Source organism: Gambusia affinis, linkage group LG19 (genome assembly GCF_019740435.1).
Source record: "Gambusia affinis linkage group LG19, SWU_Gaff_1.0, whole genome shotgun sequence".
In the NCBI taxonomy this organism is placed as follows: domain Eukaryota; kingdom Metazoa; phylum Chordata; class Actinopteri; order Cyprinodontiformes; family Poeciliidae; genus Gambusia; species Gambusia affinis.
Genome location: NC_057886.1, coordinates 21,545,575 through 21,557,719, shown reverse-complemented (window position 1 = coordinate 21,557,719; position 12,145 = coordinate 21,545,575). Strand labels below are relative to the sequence as shown.

Here is a 12,145-nt window from a genome sequence, read left to right as displayed (position 1 = left end):
GCTTCAGTCCAATCATTCTATACAAAAACTGTTGAGGGGTCTCATTTTCAGACTGCCTAGCACACATTAAATCTTGGAAGAGTTCTGTGCTACCTTTCTCACCTAAGTGAGACTGCAGGAAACTTTTAAGCTCAGAAACTGTGAGGTCGTTTTATTGTTAACATATCTCGGAAGTTACCTGGCTTAATAGCACGTAACACTCCTCTAATCACCTCATTTGGAGTGTAATTCTCCCCGAGACCCTCATCTATTTGCTTACAGATGCTATTGTAGCAAATTTCTGATGTTGTGTCACTAATCATTCCCCATGCACTTTGAATTCTCTGCGGGACAGCAGTGGCAAATCTTTCATGGCTATCATACTCTCACCAGCGTGACTAGGAATGTTCCCTGAATGAGGAACAGAATACTGTGGTGAGCACAGCTGTTGATGGAGTTGGGAAGACTGGAGAAGTGGTTCCCCTGTAGCTGGTGGAACTGATGCCCAAGTTGCCTGCTGGTTGCGAGATTGGCTGGTGCGAGGTGGTGGTGTTGGATTCCGTCGCTGTGGGTCTGGAGAAGCAGAAGTGGGTAAGGCTTGGTTTAGTTGAGCTCGAATGGTGTCATAGTGGGCCAATAATGTCTGTACGTCTGTATCACCAAGAGTCGTTCTTGTGGCTGAGCAGGGGAAATGACCTGCTCACTTGTATTTGCTTCTGCTTCAAGGGGTACAGCAGTATGCCCACGATTCATTATAGCGCCATCTATGAAACATTCCAGTCTTTTTAATAATGGCAAGCCCTGGTCCTCCCGACCCAGGATTGTTGAACATGTCAGGTAGGTAGTCAGATACTCAACACAACTTTCTTCATCATTCTGATTCAGCTGACTGTAGTCCAGTCCTTCTATTTCTCCAAGAGAAGTTGCGATGAGGTGGGCTTCACTACCTGTTAGTTGGTGTAACTTTTTCTTGATGCTCCATACTAGTTGTTTTCTCTCACCAGAAGACATCTTGCTGATCTTGGACGCTTGAGTCCACAGTGCTGCACTCTGTAGGCTAATACACCCTTTTCACCGGTTATTGGCCTCTTTACCGCGCACTGGGTCACTCCTGGCTCCAGGAACATATAACACGAGAGGTCCTGGCAATCAGTATCATTGGATCAGCAGTAGCCCATGGATGTGTGGTGTGCTGATCCCGGGCGAGCCCCCACAATCTATTACACGTCCTGGTATCAGAACTACTGTAATAGTATTGGTGCAATCTAAAGGAAAGAACAGAGAGGAGTCAGCAGTGAAGCATACGCTGTCCTTAGCTTCCAGATTGCGTTTTCTTTTATTTGTGAACACACACAACCTTTAAAATATACAGAAGCAAATTACTCCACATTAAAGTATAACGGTCCTAAAAAAAATACGTTATATTTCAACGGTCAACGGTCCCCAATGAAGCAACCGCAACATAACGGTCCCCAGAGCGAGAGAGCACAACAGCAACACCACCCTCACCCGAAAACACTAACAACACAGCGCACAGAAACCGCGGATCAGCGACACATCACGTCAGTCAATACACAAACATCCCACAAAGTCGTCCCGGTGGGCTTTCTTCACTATATACTGACCTAAAGGAAAGAACAGAGAGGAGTCAGCAGTGAAGCGCAACGCTGTCCTTAGCTTCCAGATTGCGTTTGGGGCAGAGCGGAAGTCCATCCCAAAACCAACCTGGAAGCAACGCCCCGCCCCCAAACGAAGGTTCCGCCTCACCGCCACCACTCCCGTCCCCACCCCAGGAAAGCATTAAAACTGTAAACAAAAATGCAATTTGTTATATTTCTTTTAGAACATAGAATAAATTCTATCTGAAACTTATTTACAAATTAATTTAAAAAAAAAAACTAAAGATTGTGGTGGGATTTTTAGGTGCACCACATATGTATAACAAGACATTTTCCCATGTTATAAATGAAACAATCTGCCAGGGCAGCTGGTACGCCCCTATAACTTGCTAAAGGCTACTTGTAAGTTAGTTTTATCTTATTTCAAGTGTACTAATGTATTTGCAGCAGAAAATAGATCAAAATTATTTGGTATGATTTTGTGTTTTTGCAGTGTGAATTTCATTTTTGCTTCTTATCTTTAAGATATTTTCTCTTTTTGGTTTTGTTTTCCAGTCTTGGCAGACAAACTCTGTGAACTCATCTGTGTATTACACCAATCCATGTTTTCTTCCATCTGCATGGGTGTGTTGTGCATGGGTGTGTGTGTGTGTGTGTGTGTGCGTGGGTGTGTGTGTGTGTGTGTGTGTGTGTGTGTGTGTGTGTGTGTGTGTGTGTGTTTGTGCGTATTGATCTGCTCGTCCTGAGGTAATATGGCCCTTTCATGTCCGGTCACTCTGTGTTGCAGCACCTCGGCACCAGCAGTTATTTTGATCATTCAGTCGGACGACAAAGGAGGGAAAAAAAACCTGAAAAAGGTGCAAACAACAAGGAGGAATCATCGCGGCCTGAGGCACCAGACTCCTGCCTGAAAATAGAGACGGAGTCCTTCTGGGTCGGCTGCAGATACAACCTGATAAGCTCTGGAATGCAGCATAATATTGGCAGCATTTTCTCTCCATCTTAAGGTTCTGGGTGGTCCCAGTTTGTTATTGAAACATCTGAAAAATCTGATGTGCTGTTAGTTTGTCAGTTTGAAACTATTTTCAAGTCTCTGAATGATAAAATATTCCATCTAGTCCTTTTTTTGATTTTTGTTTTATTTCTCAGTAAAGGATTATGCCAGAAAAAATGCAAGCTAAATGTAAAAACAGTTTATTAACTAGCAATAAAAAAAGAAGGGAGTGATTTCAGGATGAACAGAATACTTATTTTTTATTATTTGATGTAATTACATTTATCTCCTCCATAGGAATTAAGATTCTAAAATGAATAATTGGACCGAATCTCAGTTTATTATTGAGAATCATGTAGAAGATCTTCATAAAGTTAGTAAAGTTTAAATATATTTTATTTCTGTTTATTTTTATGAAAAACAGCCTAAATATTTGCATTTATCTTTTATTCTTTTATTCCTACATTAAGTTAAAAAAATTTCAAAACTAATAATATTTAATGATTTTATTCATTCTTCTTTTATTTTATTTTTTTATTTTAATATTATTTTATTACTTTGAATAATCCAAGAGTTATTTCTAGTTAAAAATATTTTCAGTTTATATTATTTATTTGAAAGTGCTTCAAATACTGTAATATTTATCAGCTTACTAAAATTACAATATTATATTGATGCATTTTATTTTAAGAATTATGCAATATACATTTTTAAGTGACAATATGAAATTATTTTCAGTGTCTTAAAAGGTATTTTTATACAAAAAATTATTATAAATTTTATTTAGTTATTACTACCTTTCTAGCTTCATTTTTGTTTAGTCACAAAAGATTCAAATAGATTTATGAGCTACAAATTGTACATAAAGTAAAATATTCTGTGCAAAGCCCAAAATTCTAGATCTTCTCTGAACTATACTGTCTTATTTTGACTTCAACACAACAATCGCTTTTAAACTACACGCTTTTGTTTGATTTACTAATATTTTGAGCTGTACAGATATAAGAAAAAATTCTGATTTGTAACAAATTTAAAGTGAAAATCAGAAGAGGAATATAAAACTAAAACCTTTCTGGATTAAAATAATAGTTTCTACTTTTATCTTTTGCCATTTTCTATACAAACAAAAAGAAACATTACTAAACAATTATTTTTGACAATTAATTTTCTGTTATCTGGTCTAAAAAAATAGACCAGATATTTCTGGTCTATTTTAAAACTGATGAAAAAATTCCTGAGTTTTAAAATAAATAAAACTGGTGGATTCTGTGACCATGCTGGTGCAGTTTAACTGTTTGTACCGGACCGACCCAGCGCCACCTGGACCAGCTGCAACAATAACATCCTGATTACAGGTTGATGCATCAATAATTCAACACCAGGGCACTAACTGCCTACCTTTAAGTGGAGCTGAGACTTTGCAGGTATTCTGTTAGCTAAAACTGAAAATTCAAACTGAAAGCATCGTCTCAACTGGATAAGATATAAACTTTTCATCTCTTCTATCACAGTAATATTAATACTACATTTTAAATGAGATTTTGCACTAGAAGCTGGACTGAAAATACTTGGTGAGATTTGAGTTTTTGCGTTGAAGAGACAGTTCATGATCAAATGTGACTGAATTTAAAAGATTCTGCAAAGAAGAGTGGGCCAAAGTTTCTCCAAAGAGCAGCTGTGGCCATCAACAGAGGCACAGGCAGTTTGTCTAATGTTAAAATGTTTTGATGACCTGAAACATTTTCTTAAAAGTGACCTATTTTTCTTCCTTGAACAGGTTATGATAAGTCTATCAGGTACCATTTTTGCACAAAATCATTCTTAGATAATGAGATTTTTATCCTACTCAGTACAGAATGAGTTGGTTTATGACGTCTTGTCACTTTAAATTCAAATAATCTGCTGCAGGCCACGCCTTCCACCTGGCTGCAAACACATCACAACTATACAACCGTACATCTTTGAAAAGCAGAAACGGAGCCTCCTGCACAACCAACAAGAATGCAGCAAGTGGTTTCTGGATGGTAAATCAACAACAAAACACTTGTCTTTTCCAGCAGCCATTGTACAGAGCACACAGCGGTAAAATCAGCTGACCAAGTATGCAGGAGCTCCGTTTGGGTTGCTAGGTAACGGGCCATGCTGATTTGTGACGATACATTCTGGAAGGTTTCTGAAACGACTCATATTCTAGACACCAACAGACATTAACTTATTGCCAAAAAATTGGCTCTGTGCTTTTTTTTAAGAACTTGAACTGTTTTTAGAAGCAGTAGAGACTGAAGTGGAAGCGCAAAAGTGTGCAAAAGGTTTCAGTTACAACCCCTGAATGGGGTTTTTGAAATGGCTGAATTAATAAGTAAAAAAATATGAACTTATTGCCAAACAATGACTGGGTGAGATTTTAAAGTGCTTGGGTTGTTTTTTGAAGACGTAGAGACCGAAATGGAAGTACAAAAATGTGCAAATGTGATTATTTTTTTCCACTTAAAGAACTCTGTACTCTTTAAAGGGGTAAATACTCCACTTGGGTTGCTAGGTGACGGACGGAACTCTGCTGCGGTTGCTAGGTAATGGGCAGTGCCTGCTGAATTGTGAGGTCACATCCTGAAAGCATCTATGTGTGAGGTCACATTTTGAAATGGCTCATTTCCAGACACCAAAAAACCTGAACTTATTCCCAAAAAAATGGCTGCTATTTTTTCCTTAGGTGCTTTGGTTGTTTTTAAAAAACAGTAGAGACCAAAATGGAAGTACAAAAACGAACAAAATGTGAATTTTTCCACTTTAAAAGCTCTGTAAGTTGGTGAATACGTTTCCTCAGCACTGTACTGTATTGTCTAGGATGTACGCATGCTGCCAGGCGGAGCGTCCCACCAGGTAAAGTCGTGTTTCTACCTGTGGTAGGGCGATGGATAGCTGCCTCTGCAGGGACTCCTTCTCGTGGCCCAGCTCTCGCAGGCGAAGGTGCGCCGTCCCCAGGCTGTCCTGCGTCTCCCTCAGGCTCTCCAGCAGCCTCTCCCGCTCCGTCAGCATGTTCACCATCAGCGACTCCAAGTTACCGGAGCTTCCCCCTTCATCACTTCCTCCTCCTCCCCCTACTCCTCCACTGCCGCTGCCACTGCGAGGATCTCGGCTTCCATAGCCTCCCATCCCGCCTGCGCCCCCCGCTGGAGAGGACGAGCCGCCGCCTCCGCCGCCTCCACGGCCGTCCTCTGAGATGGTGGGCATCACCTCGCACATCATGGTGAGGCCTGAGGAGTTATCACAGGAGGGGACTAGGACGGTCTGCTGAGGAGCTTCTTCCTCGTCATGAAAAGTACGGCTGCTGGTTTTTATAAGGAGGGATTCTGTCGGGGGAAGTTGTGAGGGAGATGTGGATTAGGGACTGGGGAACAGGGTGGAGTGGGGTGCAGGAATGAAAGGGACAGATGTGGGTTTTTAGTGAGCGACTTCTGACCCCTTGGCTTCAAGGTTTACTGGGCTGCCAGATGAACCTGAAAGAAGAAGAAATCACAAGGTTCATTTTTTAAACAATACAAACGAGCGGTGGACAATGAATTAATAGCATATCGCCATGATCACTAGATCAATATAAATAAATAATACGTCTGATTGTCTAATCAATATCACTGCAAAAACACAAAATCTTAGCAAGTATACTTTGGCTAGTTTCTAGTGCAAATATCTTTGTACTCTTTAAATAAGACAAAACCAACACACAACTAACTTTTCTGTAACATATAGAAGCTTGTAGTAAATAAATAATTCATTAATGGTGATGAAAAAGTACTTTTTCCACTGGCAGATTAATTTACTTATAATATGGGAAAAATATCTTGTTATAAGAAAACTAATGTTTTCTTTGATGCATATAGATGATGACAGAAAGATAAAAAATAAAACAGCTGAACCTGAGTTGCTACCTCTTCCTGTTTACGTTGACGCTAACATTAGCAGCAGAGGATATGGATAGATGCTGCAGAAAAAACAATCAGAACCGTCTCACCTTGTAGAGAAGGAAAAAACTGCCAGCACTAAATCCCGAAGATAGCATTAGCATTGTTAGCTGTTAGCACAGATGGCTAGTACAACAGGATAAAAAAGCAGCTGTTTATAATTGTAATTGCTTCAAAAGTTAGTTTTTAAAAAACTACTTAACTTTGTTTTTTACATGAAAAGAAGATGCTAACAAAAAAAATGTTGATCTGGCATAGAGGCTAAGAGAAACACCTAAACATAATTTTTAAAAAGCTTATAGGTAGCACTGCAGCACAGCCAGCCACCACAGAAGGTTAGAAAAGTCTAAAAATAAACTAGACCAAGAATACTTGGTAATATTTGTGTGTTTTGCAGTGTAGTGACTATCAATGAAGAAGTTGGTTTTTTCCCGGTACGCTAACTTCCAAAGTACAATTTAAATAAAGTGGAATTTTGACTAGAGTGGCCAATCCAGTTCACTTGTAAAAACTCTTAACTTAAATTACAAAACATTAATCCAGCAATTACTCACCAATAATAACTTATTACAACCTCTGTACGTTGCAATAAAGAACATATTGTAGCGAGTAGCAGATTTGTTGTTATAGAGAAGACAAAAAAAGCTAGTCCGAGCTAGCTTTAGCATAGTACCAAAGTTAGCAAAGTAGCAGTTTATTCATTCATTTAAGAACAAAATCACGACTGTTAGTTTAATTGGCCTCTCAAAATTGCTCTCAGGAGAAGTAGTTGTTTGTTATGTTAGTGTTAAATGGGTGAGCTGTCCGTGACGCACCCCAACTTTGACCCAATGACCCCAGAAGATATGCACCGATTTCCTTAAAGATGCAGTATGTAATTTTAATAAAATGTTTGTTTTTTATTTGTTAAAACTGTCACCATGTCGTGACAGTTTGTTTGAGACAGATAATCTGTGAAAAGATCATCTCCTCTGTCTGAAGTACCTCACCAGAAACAACCAATCAGAGCCAGGAGGCGGGCCTTAGCGCTGTCAATCAACCTTAAGTAGTCATGTACAAAAGGCAGAGAAATAACTTATCTTTATCCACCATCATATATGGTCATACCTAGCTTTAGCATATGCTATCTGCACCGTACTATAGATTTTGACTGACAGCGCTAAGACCCTCCTTCTGGCTCTGACTGGTTGTTTTCAGTTAGTACTGGGAATACTGGGCAGAGGAGTTGGATTTTGTCACAGTTTATCTACTATACTGTCACCACATAGTCTCAACAAATATGTAAACATCTTTTATGTTTAAAAGTAACATACTGCATTGGATAAGAGGGTATAACCGATAGACTAACTTTTATTTGATCTTTCCATCCATTCCTCTCACACTAAAAAACAAAAGCACACATTACCTCTTTCTCCCCTCACACTACTGATTCAACCATCGTGCGTACCAGAGCCGTCTATATCTCATAATGGTAATGATAAATGCATATGATGAAACCATTTACGCAAAATACAAAATAATAACTGTCAGGCCTGTGTAGGTTACGGTAGAAATATGCGGCGCAGCTGTTAACATTCATGTGGAGGGAATGAAAATAGGGTGTCATCATAAATTGTGTCACCGGCGGATTTTTATTTATATTTTTACTCGTTTGTTAACGTTTCCTGGACCCATTTGTGAAAACATTCAGCAGGCCTGAGATGTTTGTGCTGCTGGGAGGGAGAATGAAACGCTGTCTTGGGGAACAGACATTGTACATTTCCGTGCAAGGTAGCCTAACGCCGCTATCACATCATGGTGGGAGGTGCCAATCATCCACTAAATGATGCAGGCCTAATTAACGAGATTACACCAGAAGATGTCACACCTCTGGATTAAATCTGTGGCTGCGATTAACACAAGTGGCGCAAAACGGTTGCGTTTAATCCAGTATTAAGGTGGATATTTCCCATCAACACCCCAGTGCTGCTGCTGCTCCCCCCCTCCCTCTCCTCATCCTCTACTCTTCACCCCCCACCCATAAAAACAGCTGGAAACGCGCCGCTACAAATCCGAACAGCTGTTTACGCGGCTTACCGTTTCCATGATCGAGGGAGACGGGAAATAAAAGCGCATATCCGGCCGGTTCACTCCATCAGAGCATCCGAGGAGAGACGGGAGGATGCAGGTTATCCCTGTTCCAGCCCGGTTACCAGCCTGGACCCGTCCCCTCCCTGCCTGAGCTGCTGGAGCGACGACGGCTCCGAACCGACGTTGCGTCAAGCCGCACGCAGGCGGCGCCACTGCCACTTCCGGTACGGAGTATTTCCATTATTTTACAGACAGATTTTCACGTTTATCAGTTGGGTAGTAACTGCTTACATTTACTCAGTTACATTTACTTGAGTAACCTTTTTTGGGGAGAAAAACAAAAAACAAACAAACAAAAAAGATAAATATAAATATAAATAAATAAATAAATAAATATATATATAAATAAATATATATATATATATATATATATATATATATATATATATATATATATATATATATATATATATATATATATATATATATATATATATATATATATATATATATATATATATATATAGCCTATATGAAGTATTTCTACTCTTACTTTAGTCAAAGTTCTGGATTTTCTACCCACTGAATCAACAACAAACTTGTTTTAACCAAATATTCGCCAGACTCAGAGAGTTTCTGTTAAGGTTTTATCAGCTTTTCATTGAAATAAACTGATTTTGAAAAATTTACTATGCTAGAATTTGTTATTTTTGTTAGTTATATGAATTAGATTCATTTTGTGCATTAAAATACCTAAATTTCCACTTAACTTTATATTTTGGTCCGTCTGATTATGCAATTTTTAAATATTAATTAATGATTAATCATTTGATCAGTTACTCAGTACTTGAGCAGATTTTTTTACTAAATATTTTTTACTCTTTCTTGAGTGATTTCTTGGATGGCTACATTTTACTTTTAGTTTAGTAAAAATATGTTGAAGTACTGTACAGTTTTTGGTTACTCTGTCCCCCTCTGGTCACATTCGACTGCGCCGTAACCTAGCAACCCCTGCCGAGCCCAGCCCCGTTACCTAGCAACCCGAGACATGTACGTACAAATGGCAAATTAAGTTAAAAATGCTAAGTGAAAGTTGATTAAATAAGGCAAATGGACAAATTCAAATTTAAAGAAATGCTAATAATAAACACCAGATAGAGATTTAAATTGTGACCAATTTCAGAGGTGAGTACTCAAGTAAGATTAGCACTACTTCAGCATAATGTTACTCAAATAAAAAGTATGTAATAAAAAATACTCCTAAAAGTAAATATTTTCAAAAGTTACTCAAGTAAATAGTTACCCAACTCTGATAGCCAGCAAAGAAAATCCTTAAACTGTTAAAGTTTACAAATCATTAAATAGATTCTCGCATGAAGAAATTTCTTTTTCAAAAACAAATAAATTTATTTGTTTTGTTTACTGTCTTTTGTCTGCTTGTTGTAAATAAATATAAATTTAAAAATGTTTTTAAATGGAAAATTGAGGTTTGGTTCTCTATCTATCTATCTATCTATCTATCTATCTATCTATCTATCTATCTATCTATCTATCTATCTATCTATCTATCTATCTATCTATCTATCTATCTATCTATCTATCTATCTATCTATCTATCTATCTATCTATCTATCTATCTATCTATCTATCTATATATCTATCTATCTATCTATCTATCTATCTATCTATCTATCTATCTATCTATCTATCTATCTCTCTATCTATCTATCTATCTATCTATCAATATATCAATCTATCAATCTATCTATCTATCAATATATCTATCTATCTATCTATCTATCTATCTATCTATCTATCTATCTATCTATCTATCTATCTATCTATCTATCTATCTATCTATCTATCTATCTATCTATCTATCTATCTATCTATCTATCTATCTATCTATCTATCTATCTATCTATCTATCTATCTATCTATCGTTATAGACAATAATTTTGAAGAGTAAGCAGAATAAAAACTTTATTTTATTAGTTAATTAATTGCGTTTCCTGTTTCTTCCCTGTTTTTGTGCAACTTAACGGTTTCCCGTCATCTTTCCTGCTTCTGGTGAAGATGCTGATCTTAAAGGAACCACTGGCTCCACCGAACCGACCGGGATGCCCATTACCTGAACTTTTACCTTCCACTAAGCTGTAGGTTTCTGTCTCTAACTGCGCAGTATGAAATACTTGAGACGTTTCCGCTGCTTTACTCGAGTCGCTGAGATTCAAAACTTGACAATTAAATGGAACAATTGCGCCCTCTGCTGTTGAATCTTGATAATGCAGGGAGCTACACGCTTAAAGAATATCTTCTCATTTGCGTTACCATCACTATTTGGAGTAATTCTCTAAGTAATGTAAATTTCTGGCAAAAAATCTTCGATAAAACTTGGAAATTTGGAGTTTTAAAAATAGGGAAAAAAAAGTAAGAAACAAAAATAAATACATTTTGAGGCTAACCTTAAAAACTTTCTAGAAAAATGTGAGAAAATTCTGAGCTGCTGAGTTTGAAAATTTGCTGGAAAATTTGAGTTTAATCTCAGAAATGTTTAGATTAACTGGCAATTATTAAATTGCTGAGAAAACCCACGAAAGGAAATTGAAAAGTTTTACATTTGCCAGGAAAAAATATTTAAAAATTTCGAGATTAATCTCAGAAATTATATTTAAAAAAGCTCAGAAATTGTTGAGGGAGAGAAAAAGCTTGGAAATTTTTGAGTTTGCAGAATTTTGATTTTCTGGAAGAAAAAAAAACTAATCTCAGAAAAAATTCAAAATTTCCCGTTTTTTTAATCTCAAAATTTTCTTATTTTTACAAGCAAATTTTAAACTTTTCAGACTCATAAATGTCCTTTTCTAAAATTGGTGAGATTAATCAAATCGTTTTGGCAGAAAGTTGTTCCTCTTTTTTTTATAATCTATAATATTGAACTTAAACTTTAATCACATTTATATTTTCCTAAGGTTTATTTTAAAGTCCTTCAGTTACGTATCAATGAGAAGAAAAGTTATGAACAAACTCCATAATCATATTTTTCTTTTTTCCTATTTTTCTTCTTCATTTTATTCGTTTTCATTATGATCTTCATAATCATTTTCTCTTTCACCTTCATCATCATCATTATTATCATTAGTAAAAGCAGCATTATGATGTTCCTGAATACCGTCATCATCATCATCTTATTTATCATCTTCCTCCTCATCCTCATTTTTGTTTTTTTCAGTTTGTTCACCTTTGTCAGATCATTGCTGATCTTTCATCATAGGTATCCTCTTTTAGTCACTTTTGAAAAATATTAACTTCAACGTTGTTTTAATAAAATAAAGTGCTTAGTTAAAGTTTTCCATTAGAATACTTAGAACTTCTTTCTGTGTATTTCTGCTTTGGGCAGCCAGAATATTTTACCAACTACCCAGAAACATGAGGCCTGTGAAGGTTTCTTAGGAACGATACATCTGACTCTAAGAATGTCACTGACCTCATGGCAGAGAGATCGTTCCTTAGACGTCTATATTTAT

At 37.0% G+C, this 12,145-nt stretch overlaps 1 protein-coding gene across 4 annotated transcripts in view; it reads right to left on the bottom strand.

The window, feature by feature from the left end:
- The window catches only part of ppfia3 (PTPRF interacting protein alpha 3), a 46,712-nt gene extending 37,904 nt beyond the window's left edge, over positions 1–8,808 (bottom strand). For all 4 annotated transcript variants that reach the window (XM_044101450.1, XM_044101451.1, XM_044101452.1 and 1 more), the window contains exons 1-2: positions 8,628–8,808; positions 5,491–6,089 (exon numbers count right to left, since the gene is read on the bottom strand). In XM_044101450.1, coding sequence (XP_043957385.1) covers positions 5,491–5,838 — 348 coding nt within the window. In that variant the 5' untranslated portion in view covers positions 5,839–6,089; positions 8,628–8,808. The remainder of the gene's footprint in view (positions 1–5,490; positions 6,090–8,627) is intronic.
- Between the last annotated feature and the right edge of the window lie 3,337 nt (positions 8,809–12,145).